The 17155-nt window shown below is 36.7% G+C and overlaps 1 protein-coding gene across 1 annotated transcript in view; it reads left to right on the forward strand.

Annotated features, from left to right (window-relative positions):
* CSPG4 (chondroitin sulfate proteoglycan 4) overlaps positions 1 to 17155 on the forward strand; it is an 881559-nt gene that overhangs the window by 654637 nt on the left and 209767 nt on the right. Inside the window, exon 5 of the mRNA XM_044070270.1 lies at positions 9694 to 9870. Within this exon, the coding sequence (XP_043926205.1) occupies positions 9694 to 9870 (177 nt within the window). The remainder of the gene's footprint in view (positions 1 to 9693; positions 9871 to 17155) is intronic.

Genomic DNA, 17155 nt, shown 5'->3' on the forward strand with positions numbered 1-17155 from the left:
CCCATATTTCATTCAATACTTTCTCCACCATCCAGTTCTCCCTCTTGTCCTGTATATCATAACATACTCCCTGTTTCCTATTACAACATATCACCCCTCTTTTTCCACACCCACCTCTATCCCTAAACATGTCAAAATATCATCTTACAACTAACCACCATGATACCAATCTCCATGCTGATTGTCTAACTTCTCCTGCTACTCACCAACTTAACATCTTAACTTTCACATTTCCACACAACCCATCACCATCATCCTAGTTGTACTCTCCAACATGCCGCAGCATACTCATCCCTTAATGCACCCACCTTATACTCTCCCAATACCACAGATTTTTTCAAACACTAATTAAAATTAAATTAAATGCTTAGCCTACAACCAACATATCCCCCAAACTAAATCCATCTAACTCCAGGAAAGTAAATATTTGTGGGAAGCAATAGCCAGGGAATCATTATGGCTAGGCTTGTATAGGTCCTAGGGCCGATAGCCTAGTAACTACCCATGAACCTATAAGCCTATGGACCAGCTACATCCCCACAAACCTTTAACTCTTTAGCCTCCAAAAATCACACTCCTTCAGCACAAAATAACACTACTTCTTATTTCTTAACACTGCACATATAACATTATAAGCATCTACAACAAAATGCCACAGTTTCATGCCTGGCTTAACCTACATGCTCCAGATATAGTAGTACTAACTTAAACCCAGCTGAAAAATTTAAATTTTACTCCAAACTATAATATACTACGAGCAGGCAGACAAAATAAAAGGGGCGGTGAAGCTGCAATACTATACAAAAATTATTTGCAGCTTTCCCCCTTCACCACTAATTCTCCACAATTTGGTAAGGCAGACATTCTCATATCTACCCTCAAACTCCACTAAAACAAGATATTATCCATCACAGGTGCTTATTTGTCACCTAGTAATAACCCCTCTATTGCAGAATTGTTGGGTCTCATACAACACCTCCCAAGAATTCAAACTGGGTGATTTTAATACTGACTCTCTCTCTCTCTCTCTCTTTTTCTCCTCTGATTCATCTTATCAATCAATAAATCTATATGATCTGTCACAACTAATCACCACTCCACCCATTATAATAAAAGCAACACTAAGGGGATATTAATTGACTGGATTCTTACCTCTATGCCTCATAAAATCTTTACCACATGTACCCTTCCAGATACCCTAAGTGATCATCTCCCTAGCTACATAAACTAATATTCAAAAGTGGCCACTTTTCAGCATGGTATGTGACCTGACACATTTCAACAAACATTTATTTATATTCCATCTAAACCTATATAACTGAAATGCTCTAAAATACATTCCACTAAATGATGCAGTAGCATTTTTTTTATTCTACTTTCTTGAATATCCTAAATGAACTTGCTCCATTTTAAGAAAAAGTGTGTTGGGGCCAAACCTGGCCCCTGGTTGCCTCAAAATGTAAAACACCTTATGAGATTTAGAGATAGAGCTTGGAATACATGGCTATCCAGTAAAACACTAACAAATCTCCAAAAATTCAGAACACTCAGAAATTAAACTAAAAGTCAAATTAAATTAGATAAAAAACATACTATATTGACCTACAAAATAGCTATTACAAACATCCCAAATATTCTGATCCTTTATAAACCAGCTGGTCAATCCTGACCTCAATACTCAACCATCTCCTACACTTAACACTAACAACAACTCTACCAACTATGCTGATGCTTTCAACTCTCATTCATTCAGTTAGTCTCATCATTATTTCAAAATTCCCGTAACACCAATACCCTGACAACAGCAGCACCAACCACTCCTCTTCATGACCTCTCCTTCCAACCTGCCCCCACTACCTATATAAAAAAATATTACTTAAATTGAAACCCACCACCTTAGCCCCCAACAACTTATCTCATGAATACCTTAAGATGGCCGCAGAAGCAATAGACTTCCCCATCTTGATTCTAATAAATCACTCCTTCAGTGAAGCATATATCCCTACCATCTGGAAAAAAAGCCAAGTCCTTCCCCTCCACAAAGGACGGCATTCAACTGAACACTTAAAATGCAGGCCCATTGCCATCTGCTCCCCCTGTCCAAAATAATCAAAAAACACATCCACTCACAACTCTTACATTACCTTACACAAAATAACCTCCTCTCTTCATCGTATCTTGCCTTTCATCCCCACCACAGTACCTTTATTGCTTTACTTAGTTTTGCCAATACAGTAAACATGAATAGGAAAGACAGAAACCTAGTATCTGCCCTCTTCCTTGATTTATCCAAGACCTTTGACACAGTGTGTCACTCTATTTTCATACACAAACTTCATAACCTAGGACATCTCAACACCACCACTATGTCATGGTTTGTGGCTACCTCCAGAATTGAGCTCAAGCTGTCAAATGGCATAAAGACATCTCACCCTTCCTCCCCATCCCAGTCAGTGTACCACAAGGGTCAGTCTTGGGACTCATTCTCTTTAACATCTCCATCAATGACCTACATGATGCCACAGTTATTTCTATCACAAAAAATATCAACAATCTACAACAACTTACCCAAGAGTCCTTCCCATATATAAAATCCGGATGACATCTGCCCAGCTATTTCTAAACCCAAACAACTACAAGTGAATCTTATTTACTCCCAAAGAATGTACAATCAACAAAACCTCCTTCTCAGTTACCTCATCCAACACAACAACAATTGAACTTGTCACACATACTAAATTGCTAAGCATCTGTGTAGATGAGAACCTAAAATTTGACACACACACACACACACACACACACACACACAAACATCAAAAATATAGTGAAAAGCTTACACCAAAAGCTGCATACCCGTTCTCTCAGACAATATAAGAAAATACTTTGATTTTTATTTTGAAAGAGACAGCTTTCTAGTCTGACCTCATCAGTGAGGACATATTGGTGAGTACCAGTCCAGTGTGTTTGAACCCCTGGTGGGTGTTTGCACTATCTGGTCAAGGTTATTTGTGTTAATAAAGTCCAGGAATAATTGTACCTATGAGTATCAAGCATTGTATGTTTCACTCCCTTAATTGCTTACTGGCACTCCATGCATCCATGCATATGTACATACATTCATCCATACATGCATTCATACATCCATACATCCATTCAGTCATTCATTTTCTAAATTGCGTGGACTGATAAGGGTTATTGTAGTAGCAATTTGAGCAAGGTACACCAGATTTCCCTTAACCTTAGTAACAGTCTGCATGTCAATATGAGTAATGCCTAGGTGTTGACACGCCATCTGCTTGATATAATCTCTCCATCATGCCCTAGGACTGACCTGGGCTTCCTTCTGGTGGGCTTTACCTGGTACAACTCCCAAGGGAGATGCCCCCAGGGGCACTCATATTAGGTGCCAAGACAACCTCAGTTGGCTTCTTTCAATCCTGAGAAGCAGTTGTTCAACTCCAAGATTATCCTGGAATGCAAACCTCCTCTCTCTGTCCATAACAGAGACCTCACACACTATATAGGAACTTCCATTTTCACACCTTATACCCATGATCTCATCATTTCAATCACTATCCAAAGCTCATGACCAAGGATGAGGATGGCGACATTTATTGACTTGTACATTTTGAGCTTGATCCTAGGATTCAGCTTGACTTCATTACTGTGATCTGAATCAGCTGCCACAGCTGCACTCAACCATCTTTCAATCGTCTTATCCCCCATGTCCATAATCTTGGCCAGAACCCTGAAATATTTACTGTCTCCACATGAGGTGAATGATCCCTGCCTTACATTCAGAGAGCAATCTACTCTTTTTTTATTAGGAAACCATGATCTGTCATTTAGAAGTGCTAAGTCATATTCTATCCTGCTCACACTCAGAAATGAACTGATCTCCTGTCCATGGTAATGGTAAAAGGCATCTGCCATTTATTTCAGTTTTTACTTTTACATACATCAGACATACCCAAACACACACGCACACACACACACACACACACACACACACACACACACACACACACACACACACACACACACACACACTCATGTCTCTCAACTAAACTCAGCTCACTTCAACTTCTATTATAATACATTTTCACAAACCACTTCAAAAAACTAATAAGTCTCAAGCAAGTGAACATTAAACAAAGCAAGAAAAATCAGTTTGCATAAATAAAATAATTTGCAGTATACAGTGGAGTATATTTTACTGTGTTGACAGAAGGGAAAACTATCACTATGAGATGTTCGTAGTACATTTTTATAAGATAATTTATTCCATGCCCAAATGACAAGAGAGATGGTATAAAAAAGATGTGAATTACTGCACCTGTTCTGCAATACCACATCAAGCAATTAAACATAACATGTGAGTAATGAATTAAATACAGTGCAGAGCACAGATACTTTCAGTTCAGCAGTAAACTGCAGTGAGGTAAAATTGCTTGGATTCTGCATTCAGCAGAAACAAAATTTATTTTAGAATGATGTTATTTATTAGCTGCATTCATGACAGTTTTCTTAAATAATAATCAAGGTTTAACAGCAAAGTAATCAAATGAAATATGTTTAATGCATTGTGGGGCTCATAATAAAAAAGGCATTAAAACACCCCCAGTAGCTGAAAAAAAAATAATTAACTTGTAAACAGTAGTAGCAGTATTATTTTTTTATTTTATTTTTACCCACTTTGTAGCATATCTGAGATGGCTAGCCTACAATGATGGCTCAGACAAAATTGTATTAATCTGTCTTAATAAAGAAAAAGATAAAATATATCCTTCAACATGATGAAAAAAACATCCCTCTCTCCCTCTCTCTCTCTCTCTCTATATATATATATATATATATATACATATGTCTATATATATAATATGTATTTTGTTTTATATAGATACACACACACACACACACACACTCATATATATATATATATATATATATATATATATATATATATATATATAGTGGATATAAAATTGTACATACCCCTGTTAAAATACCAGGTTTTTGTAATATAAAAGAATGAAACCGCAATTAATCAAATCTGTTTGGGGAATTGGGGAAAATATAGAAAATAAAAAAACGTTCAATAAGCTGATTTCATAAGTGTGCACACCCTTAAACTAATACTTTGCTGAAGCACCTTTTGATTTAATTACAACATTCAGCCTTCTTGGGTACACACCTGCCATCAATTAAAGAGATCCTGATTAACCCCAAATAAAGTTCAGCTATCCTAGTAGGATTTTCCTGACATTTACTCAGTTGCCTGCTACAGCAAAAGCCATAGTTCACAGAGAGCTTACAAAGCATCAAAGGGATCTATTGTTGAAAGGTATCAGTCAGGAGAAGGGTACAAAAACATTTCCACATCATTGGATATACCATGGAACACAGTGAAGACAGTCATCAAAAAGTGGAGAGAATATGGGACAGCAGTGATGTTGCAAAGAACTGGACATCCCTCCAAAATTGCTGAAAAGACAAGACTAAAACTGGTCAGGGAAGCTTCCAAGAGACCTACAGCAACACTGAAGGAACTGCAGGAATTTCTGGCAAGTACTGGTAGTGTACTACATATGACAACAATCTCCCGTATTCTCCATATCTCTAGACTATGGGGTAGGATTGCAAGACGGAAGCCTTTTCTTACACAGAAAAACATCCAGGCCCGGCTAAAATTTGCAAAACAATACATCAAGACTCCCAAAAGCATGTGGGAAAATGTGTTATGGTCTGATGAGATCAAGGTTGAACTTTTTGGCCACAATTCCAAAAGGTATGTTTGGCACAAAAACAACACTTCACATCGCCAAAAGAACACCATTCCCATGGTGAATCATGGTGGTGGCAGTATCATGCTTTGGGGTTGCTTTTCTTCAGCTGGAACTGGAGCTTTAGTCAAGGTGGATGGAATTATGAACAGTTCCAAATATCAGTCACTTTGATGAAGAGCAATTTCTCCTTTCAACATGACAGTGACCCCAAGCATACATCCAAATCAACAAAAGAATGGCTTCACTAGAAGAGCCCAGACCTAAATCCAATAGAAAATCTGTGGGGTGACCTGAAGAGGGCTGTGCACAACTGATGCCCTCACAACCCGACAGATTTTGAGCTCTTTTGCAAGGAAGAGTGGATAAATATTGCCAAGTCAAGATGTGCCATGCTGATAGACTCCTACCCAAGAAGACTGAATGTTGCAATTAAATCAAAAGGTGCTTCAACAAAGTATTAGTTTAAGGGTGTACACACTTATGCAACCAGCTTATTGTATGTTTTTTTATTTTTTATATTTTTCCCCTAACAGATTTGTTTTTCAATTGAATTGTACAGGTTATAGGTCACATTAAAGGTGGAAAAAGTTTTAAAATGATTTATTATGGTCTCATTTTTTTATATCACAAAAACCTGGCATTTTAACAGGGGTGTGTACACTTTTTATATCCACTGGATATATGTATATGGTAAGTCTGGAAATAGAATGATGAAGGCACAATCGTAAAACAAAGAGGGTTATTAATCTAAGACAGAAGAAAATGGAACATTACCCCACTCAGATTTATACAGCATTTTAACACACTGAGAACAGTATCTTTGTACCACATTTTACAGTGGCTCACCAAATAACAGCCTCTACACACAAGCTGTTCTTCTGCTAAATCACCAAATAGCCTCTGCACACACAAGCTGTTCTTCTGCTAAATACAGCTGTAGACCCTGTCAGGCCTCTGTTTCAGGCTGCATCCACAATTAACCCTGAAATGGCTGTTGAACTCCACAAAATTTAAATCTTTTGGTAAAGTCCCTCTTTTATCTTACGCTGAACCACTAACTAAAGAACTTATTTTCTGGGTTCTGTAAATAGACAACCTCTTTTTATACAATACAAAATAGGCAACTGATGTGTCATTATCTAAAAGCCTGCCTGACTAAACTGTGTTGAGAGCTTTTACACAAGTCCCTTTACCCATTTCTAAAGGTGCATTCCTCATTTCTTAATTTTCCCATACACATCAGACTGTTAAAGATATATTACATCTTTGCCCGTGCTCACAAATTTAATATAGTACACATACGTATATTTTATCAAAATTCCAAAACTTTAACATTGAATGATTGCTGCCAGCATTTTGCAAATCACCACACACACAAAAAAAAAACGATCAGAAAAGGAAACAATTTTTTTTTGCAATCTGATCACAAAAATCCCACCAAACATTTAGACATATTTTTTCTAAATAGTTGTAATTTTATTGATAGTTTTTTCCATAGCTAACTTGAGGCAGGGGCAGGGTAAAGGTTAGGGTCAACAAGCATTAGTAAGGCGATGTAGGGAAAATAATTATTCAATGATCAAACCAAAAATGATCAAATTAAGTGCATCATATCATCAAACCAACAAACACTTAAACTGTTGAAGGCAACAAACAGTTTCCCCTTACGATCCATTAACTCTGCCACTAGTTACAGACTTAAATGAACAGTAGTAGTGTTATGGGCAGACTTTCTCTCAAATAAGGGGAAGGGTTGGGATTAGGGGAAGGACTGTTGCTTGCACTTACTGAGAAGGTGAGCCAAAGCTGTAGCTTGCAGTTCTTGCACCCCTCACAACTTTAAGTCAATGAGCAAAAAATGAGAGAGAGAGACAGAGAGAGAGAAAGCACTTGCTAAAGGGAGATAAAACTAATGTGCTTTGAAAGGTATTGCTAAAAATTAATACAGAAATGGATATCTATACTGCTACAAAATCAATGAAAGCACTATACCACTAAAGCTTTTTGAGACTCATTTTATGTTATGAATTTATTTTAACATAATAATACACTCACATTTTCAAAATGCAGTAGCATTTTTGGGGAAACAGAAGAAAATAATGAAATTTTAGATCACAAAGACCTCATCTCAATGTTATATTTCATTATATCTCACAAAAGTTTGATGTTCCTTCACATACTATACAAATAGATGCATTACTGTTCATATTGCCTGTACACACACACACACACACACACACACACACACACACACACGCACACACACACACACACACACACACACACACACACACACACACACACACACACACACACACACACACACACACACACACACACTCACTCACACACACACACACACACACACAGACACACACACACACACTTTTTTAAAAATCTGAATATCTTCCAAAAAGAAATACCCTCTGAATAATCAAGTTACTATCATATCTTATAAAGTATTGCAAATAATATGACTTCCCAGTGTTTATAGCAGTTCCAAGTATCATATAACCCATACTTTTATAACAAAGATTGTTAGCCAACAGGAACGTGACTTCCAGAAATACATGCACATTTCAAACTACACCCTCCATTAAAACCTAAGTAAGTGGTCCATTTTGGAAATGAATGGTCTCCATGCTTGAGAAACAGGGGACTGGTGCAAGCAACAAGAGAAAAAGGAGATTCCCCCATGCCTAATTTCTATCTGTCTTCCCTGCTTTCCTGCATATATGTCAGGCTGTATGCTTTCCTGGCAGATATTTCCCACAAATGTACCCTTCCTGTTCTCACTTTAAAAGTAGCTCGCATCAAACTTCCATTGTTAAGACACTCCAGAAAATATGTGCATTCTGGCTATGGGAATGGCTCATATGTGACCCAACAAGTGCTCCACACTCTCATTTCCCTTACATGGTCAGAAGAGACATCCCATTACTCATTAGAAAACTCATCTCGTCTATTTTACCCATTTGTTTTCTTTCTTTCTTCCTTGTTTATTGTATCTAGTCACCGAGTTTATGAGTTTTTCATATGTCAGCATATCCCCATCTTCTCCTTTATAGTGTCACATACATCACAATAAAACACCCATGTGACATGGTCTGCTTCTGGGATAACCCTTCTCATGTCAGCCTAGCATTTCCTTTAAAGTAAAACGTAATGTATTTACATAATTTACACCAGTAGGTTGGAACATCTGCACAACTTCAAACTATTTTTTTATTGGTGGTATCAGATAGTAATTCGGACATGCAAAAACTATTGATGAGTTTATAGCTTAGAACGAATAGAGTTTTCCTTTTTAGAATATCCCATTTTTGATTTGAAATTACATTTCCCAGCTTTCCTGTTCATGTCCTTTCCATCAACTAATTGGAGATTAATGTGAAAGCAGAAAGACCAAAGAAAGAGTCTTGTAGTGGGCTACATTTCTGGAAATGCTGGAAATGTCTTGTCAGTTCTACATCAATACTATGCTAGATGGTAGAAGGGAGTCTAAAGCATTTTTGTAGTATTTTTATTAACTAAGAAGTGTTTTTGTACAGTGACAGGGAGATCACTTTATTTGATAACGGATTATAAAATAACACAATGAGGCAGGTATTTCAAATATTTGTTAAAATAAGAGATCAAACTGAATGGTCTTGCAAGGGCATCAAGTTCTCAACTGTAATACTGTGCTAAGATGATAGTAACAATTACACATGTACAGGCAGGTATGATAGTCACTACGTCTTTCACTTTAGAACATATATGCAATGTAGTGCATGAATTCACTGCCTTTTAAAGGCTACTTCTTACTACTAACTGACGTTGGTTAAAACAACAGCATGTCTGAAAAAATAAGTGTCTGCAACATCTTAATTCTGTACTGAAAGTGTGGTTTAAATGTGTCACCTAGGTTGAAGAGGGTGTTATTCTGTATACTCATGATCACAGTGAGTCTCTATCAGACAACTTCACTCTCATGGCAAATACATCAGAGAACGACAGACAGAGCCTACCAGCAGTCCTTGTTGTCATGGTAATACCAGTCAATGATGAAGTGCCGACCGTAACAATAAATAAAGGATTAAAGGTACGCTTACTCATTTTTCACATGCCTAGGGTTTATTTTATTTAATGGTTTTCATGCTCAAAGCAGCAATTAGAAATTGTGTAGCTTCTGAAAGTGTATCTCTACATTTATATTCAATTTTGCTGCATCCCTGGATTTGCTTTAAGCATTTTTTAATTCACTGATATAAATGAAATTAGAATAATTGAGTCTGACAACCCTGAGCTGGTTTGTAGGCCTATTGATTAACAGTATGTGGTTCTTGTGAAGTGGAAACTCATTTTGAATTATTTGGGGACACATAGCTGCATCAAGATCTATTCTGGCTTGGAGTCCCAGAGCAGAAACTGAATTCTGAATGTCCACAGAGTGTTTACTATGCTCATAGTTTTAAAAAGTAATGTACCCATGGCTACAGTAAGGCAGTTCAGTTCACAACAGTCTATATTTATTTTCTTAGATATAAAATATATAGTTTTTTGTTAGGAACATAGTTCTCAATTGTTTATAATAAAGGGATGCCCTAATTTGGGCACAGATTTTTATTCTGTCCTTCATAAAATTTTGTGACAACACAGTGATTATTGCAGACTTTACAGGTAGCAATGTTTTGTTGCCTCTTATTCGATCAAATTTCTATATGACTTCTGTCAATATATAAGCATTTACCCTGGTACTAAAAACTCACAACTGATAGTCTTTGGTTCTGGTCCTGATTCTTGAAGTAAGAGACTGAGAAATTTGGTTAGGAAATATTTGACACCATTCATATAAAATTTCTTCAGAGAAGGCCTGTACTTCCAAATGCAACTTAGATCATGTTTTAATAGCTATGTATTAAACAATGCAAAAATAATTTGTAAATTGAGTTATCTTAAATGACATATAAACATTTTTAGCTTAGTATTTCTTCTTTGGTGCCATCCACAGAAAAGAAATAGTGTAGGATCTACTCAATACAGTGAACAAAAAAGGACTGGGATCAGAGAAAGCAATGCTGAAGGTAGCTTTCCTACTCAAAGAACCTATTACATTCAGAGAGTGCATTTTTGTGTCTTTTTAAAAACTCCTTTTGTTGTCTCATATCCTCTTATGAGTTATTGAAAAACCCACAGTACTCCCAAACTGCCACTGTTATTATTTCAGTCTTACGCCAAAAATATCTGCAGGGAACTTGCAGTTAAACACACTGAGGAACAGATCACACTGGATGTGTTTTGGGAATGATTTACTAAAGTAACAAGTATTATAAATTCATTTTATTATTGCTGTTGTTATTATTTGCATTTATACAAAAACACATGCATTTGAAAAGGGCTGAACAAGCTGCAGCTGTTTGCAATGAAAATGTTTGAACAATTGTGATATGCCAAAAAATCTACCTGTAGCAATGCAAAAGCATTCTGCCAAGCAGCTTCACCCCTTGCACCACTGACATAGGGGTTGTGGCCCTTAGCTGTGAGAACACTGTACCTCTGAGGAGGGGAAATTATCTGAGATACTGCAGTCATAGAAGCAGTATGTAACTAAACGCAATCCACCTTAGTGTTCACACAAGTGAATGCAAACAAATTGCATATTTTACATTTGTCCTGATCCAGTTTTAAAGCCATGAACAAGTACAAAGTTTTTGAAGATGTGGAAACTATTATATAAAACTGGTGATAAACAATAGTGCAGATGTAGACAGCTTACCTTGAAATTGACAACTTGCATGTTTGTCTTCTTTTGACTAAAGTTACGGAAGGTAATGACATCCCCATGTCTACAAAAAAATAGATCTTCAAGGCATAATTAGGAGACAACACAAAATAAGCTATACTTAAAAGGTTGGTGAAAAATGTGACACACATCGTGTGAATCAGCCAACCGTTTGTGTTGTCCCATTTGTGCATGCCTTCTTAAATGTGTTTTTTTTTTCCGACAAATTCTGTAAAACAAGTCTCACTGGGTTGATATAAGGAGGAAGTGGAAGTGAAGCTGAAGAAAACTGATGAAGGAGAGACAAAGGGGAAGTAGCAGAAGAACCTTACACCATGTTCACACACTATATACCTTCCTTACATGTTATCCAGTATGTAAGGCAAATGACATTAACAACCCAGAATTTATTTTATAAAACCTTCCTGCATAAAATTAATCTAGAAACAAGAAATACATTGTACTTTAGTATTAAGCATTCAAGTAAAAAGGGAAACATCCAAAACAGCAACTTCAGACCACATAAAACTTTTAGGATGGCAGTCCACAGCAAAGCTTTCGGTCAATACCCTTTCTCAGTGCAATTGTTTATTCAAGTAATTGAGCCCTCTACCCTCTTCTATTGAATGTCTACTCCCATAGCAATGATATTCATGTTTATATACTTCTGTTGAATGAATCAAATAAGGTTCAACTGTCTTATACCATTTCTAAGAGGAAAAGTTTGTTCCTGTAAAATAACACATGTTGTCTGTCTTTTGCCATTTTTGAGGTTGGGGTTAAGGAAGCTGGGCAGTTAGTAAACTCCTTCATAAATAGGATCCCTTTATAATTTGGGTCTATTCCCACAAAACAGAAAAATCATCCCGTCTTCTCCTTTTTCCATTCATAGAGGTTTACAGAGGTTCACAGGTGGGTACAAGGCTGGCTGCCCTTGTAGGCCATTGTAAGCCTAGCCAGTCTTCCCAAAGGAAAGAAACAAAGACTACGCCTTGTGTTTGTCAGGTAAACACCTTAACCATTATGCCTAATCCCAACTTGTTCCATGGCTATTCATTGTGATGATCCCTGGCAGAGGTGGAGACTTCGGGATGAAAAAACATGGTCCAAAAGAAGTGAAAGGATGGTGGACATAGCTAAACTGCCACAGAGAAATGGTGATATGCCACATGTCCCCACTGCATGCCTATCCCTTGGATGAAACCATTGTTTTTTGTGATTCACTGTTTTGTGGGGGGGTTTTTTTTTTGGCTTGATGCCACTTGGCATTTCGAGCGCCAGCATTTCAATAGGGAGCTGTCAGTTATGGATTACTATACAGAAATATATAGTTAGAAATCAGGGAGGTACGATGTAAAGATAAATACATTTAAAAAGCACAGAAAATTGGTCAGCCTGTAATTTTACATTTTGTTGTTTTTTCTTTTGTTGATAATTGTCGATATGTAGAAAATAGTCTCTGTATCAGGAGGTGAATTCTGAAGTGTTATGAATTCCCATGATCATGACTAAAGGAATACATCTAAAAGCACTGAAATAAACTGTGTGTGTGTGTGTGTGTATGTGAGTGTGTGTTTGTCTCTTGATGCATGTATGTGTATCAGCTGAGTGGAGGTAGCAACAAACACATCTTCATATACAATTTGTTGCCAAACCTTAAAGTTTAAAAGTCAACAAAGCTAAAAGGCTCGGTCTGAGCAGGCAATGTATTTGACTTCCTTGACAAATTCACATGCTCTCATATTACTTAAAATCCCCAAGAGAGCTGAATGCTGTAAACATGGAAAGTCTGTGCCACTTTACTCTAGTTTATGCAGGAGTCATTTCGTCCATTCACAAATATGGAAAATACAGACCTCAGTAACCTTGTCATACTTATTTTTTTCTCTAAGCATGCATATGAAACTTTATGCTGAATTTGTACAGCTTTATATGTAATATTTAAAAATGTTAAAACATAGTAAATCTCTAATATGAGACCTAAAACAAAAGAATGCAATTTTGTTAATTTCTGCTTTAAAAAGCAACAATGTTGATAGAAGTGGGAAAATGTATACTTCTTTACATCTGCTTACAGTCTGCTGGCATGTTCTTCAGCAGGTTGCTGAGAAGGTCTTCACTCAGTTTGGGTTCTCTCCAGCCAGTTCTTTAACACTGTCTATACCTCATTCTGTTCAAGCCATATAGGTACCTCAATTAATGATTAATTTATGTCCAATAAGGTATAGCATTATTTCTACCAAATTCTCATGGAAGCAAAACATAGCACAACATTTCTTTCTAAATGATTACCTACATGTGCATACTTTTTGGTATTACATTCTTGTTTTGCTTAAGAATGTGTTTTATGTCTCTGTCAGTAGGACTGAGCTTTATCTTCCAAGCATTCTAGGCTTGTTATAATTTTTTGCTAGCAAGTAGATATTTCAGCATTGTGTGTTAAGTTTAAAACTAAATAGAATGTATCTATTTATTCTGGTGCTGTTATTTCTGAGGATTCAAAACCAGAAAATAGCATTGTAGCCCAGGCATCACCGGCACACTGTGAAATGATAAATCAAGTTTCCTTAATAAGTTGTAGAATGGTTGATGATTTAACTTGTGTCATACTGTACAGACTGATATCTTTACTGAAATGTTCATGTCATGACAAATAGTCCCTGTCTCCCTAACATAAAATACCCAAATGGACTTCTTTTACCAAATAGTTCACCTTTTCCTCTATTTTCCCGTAGCTAAGAGAAATGCAATGTTAGCATAAGATGGTAAGTTTGAAATCTAGGGTTCAGGCCCTAGGGCCATCAAGGAACACTGACTCCTTAAAATGAGGACTGAAAGTTTCTTCTCATAGGCATGAAGGCAGATTTTCTTTAAATGGTTTCAGATTTGAAGAGTGTCCTTTACAGCAAAGCAGTTTCTTCCATACAGGTCACTGTTGGAGGAAATCTGAGAAGGGGTATCTACATCTACTTAATCCAAAGGGTTGATTGACACAGGAATGTATGTTTAAATACATGTTGGGGGGACAGGATCTGTAGATTGTCACAAAAATGTAATGCCTACCTGTACCTCTGCACTGACACTCTTCTCATTACAAAAAAATAAAATAAAAAACAAAACATTCTGGGTCGGAGGGCTGAACACCAGTTACACTGGGATTTGACTTGATATGCAGATGTCAGATGATGCTGGTACCCGCAGCCACAAGGGTCATCAAAGTGCCTTCCATTCCTTATTGCTAAATAAGGGTTTGCAGACCCATGAATACACAGAGTCATGTAACTTTTAAGCTAAATCAGGGCACTTCACTATTTTTCAGACTGGAGAGCATTGTCCAATCTGAACACCAAGATATTCAAACCAGATTCAAGTCTGTTTCTCCTGGCCAGATATTCACACCAAATCCAAGCAGTGGAATAACTTTCAACTATTTTAACAATTAAATAAAAAAGACCACCTTCTGCTCCACACACCCACATCACCACTTCCACTGCCATGACCACACCAATTCCATCCAACTACTGCTTATAAAGGAACTTAAAGTGGTATGTCACCCTCATCCAAGCAATACTACTGTCATAAACTAACCGTTACCCCTGTTGTAATGGCAAGACAGTGTCCATAACATAGTACATTTCCTCAGCATTTGTTTTGTCAGATACCTTTGATTATCTTTGGGACTTTTTAATTGTATGGTTTGGTTTGGTTCTACTATTTAATCTTTATTGGTAGCTTAGATGTTATTTGACAGTGCACTTTAGGGTATACTGTCCAACTGACCAAACTTAGATTAATCAAAAAAGGATTCATTACCTTGTCCTTAATGAATCAGTCACTGAAAAGATGCATAGCCATGAACAACTGTCTTATTTCTTTAATTTTTATTTAGTTAATTTTTATTTATTTAACTTTGTTTAGAGGGTTAGAGCACTGATCAGATTTGACCATTTCGAAGCCCAGGTTACATACATAGTAATAACAGTAAGGTAAGATTAAAGCTATAGCTAAATTATATAGTAAAGTGACATGGGTTTTATGTGATTTATCACTGCACAGTTTTCAGTGTGTTTTTTTGTCTTTGGTATAGCTGGTCAGATTATGCAATGGTCAAAGTTTATTAGCTCAACCATTACATAATTCCCCTTTTGTGCAACCCTGGAGTTAATATACTTAATTTCTAGGAGTTTTTTTTTTTTTTTTTACTTTTTGTAATCACAAATATAACCTATTGGTTTACATTTGCAATTATTTTTTTTCAATGCTCTTTGTGGTGATTAATGTTAATTACAAATAAGGTTGCTCAATGTTTTTTGTTTCGATCAAACTCACCAGTGATTATTCATTAAAAACTAAGTGACACTCTGTAGTCACATACACACACACAAATAATGATGAGTAGGTTTAAAAATAAGTAGGACTGGGAGTATGCAAAGTATAATACAGGTGCTATATGTGAAGTAAATGTGGTCCAGTCAAAAGAACAGGAGGTATGTTTTAGCTGTGAAGGGAGTAGAATTTGTAGAGCACTGAGAGCTGCAATAGAAGAGCTAATAACAGAAGAAGGGGATATTAGATATATAGTATGGAAAGGGTAGGGCAGATGGGGATGCAATGGGTATGAGTTTGTATGTTGGAGAGGTGCGGAGATTAAGCGCCCATAGATTTCCTGGAATGAATGTCAACCCTGTTACTCCTTGTGAGAGTGCAATGTCTGAGGTCTTAGCACATTTGGGTAGGTTATTTCTTGTTGTACAGACTGTATAAATTATTTGTCGGGTTCCTATCACATAGTCGAACTTTTACAAGTTCGAACCACATATGGTCGAGACCATACATTCGAGTTTGTAAAAGTTCGAGAGTTTGAATGGAGGTTTCCATTCACTTCAATGTGGTGCGATCTCAGAGTTGGTATATTTAAGTAGCGAGGGGTGTGGGGGTGCAGGGGGGCTTCCCCCCTGCTTACAACAAGTTATTGTTTTGTCCGTTGGCTAGTTATTTTTTTTTTACATACTCAAAGTTCTGTAACTTCGAACATAATGGTTCGACCATTAGGTGTTCGGAGTTACGGAACTTCGACTATGTAATATAAACCCTTATTTGTCAGGTGGGATCTGAAGAATTCAACTTCATTCTGTCTTGCATCTTACAACCGTCATGCTCACTTGCTCATTGCTGACTGCCTGCAGTGCTTAACTTGACTTTCATGCAGGTGTTCCAGATAGGCATATAGCATCCAGTTTCATTCATATATATCTGACACGTTACTATTGGTTTATTGGGTACACACTCTGCATCCCTGCTGCCTGATTAAGCTCTTTCTTTGTAAGCAATTAACTTTTTTCTTCCAGTGGCGCTCAGGAAGTTTGCACTGTAACTTCCAGTGGGTGGTACCTATGCTTTTTGATAAAATCAAATTATGTCCTTACATTTCAAATAAATGTTTACATCCCTGGCCCCACATGGATTACTAAAGAAAATATAAATGGTAAACTCTTCAGCACAAACTATTTTTATAGTGGTACTATTCTTTAGGTTCTAGATTTTAAACTGGATTTTATAAGTCACAATAAACACACTATTAAGTTTTTAATATTTTATAAACAAC

This window comes from Protopterus annectens, chromosome 4.part1, assembly GCF_019279795.1.
Source record: "Protopterus annectens isolate FY-2018-M chromosome 4.part1, PAN1.0, whole genome shotgun sequence".
Taxonomy (NCBI): Eukaryota; Metazoa; Chordata; order Ceratodontiformes; family Protopteridae; genus Protopterus; species Protopterus annectens.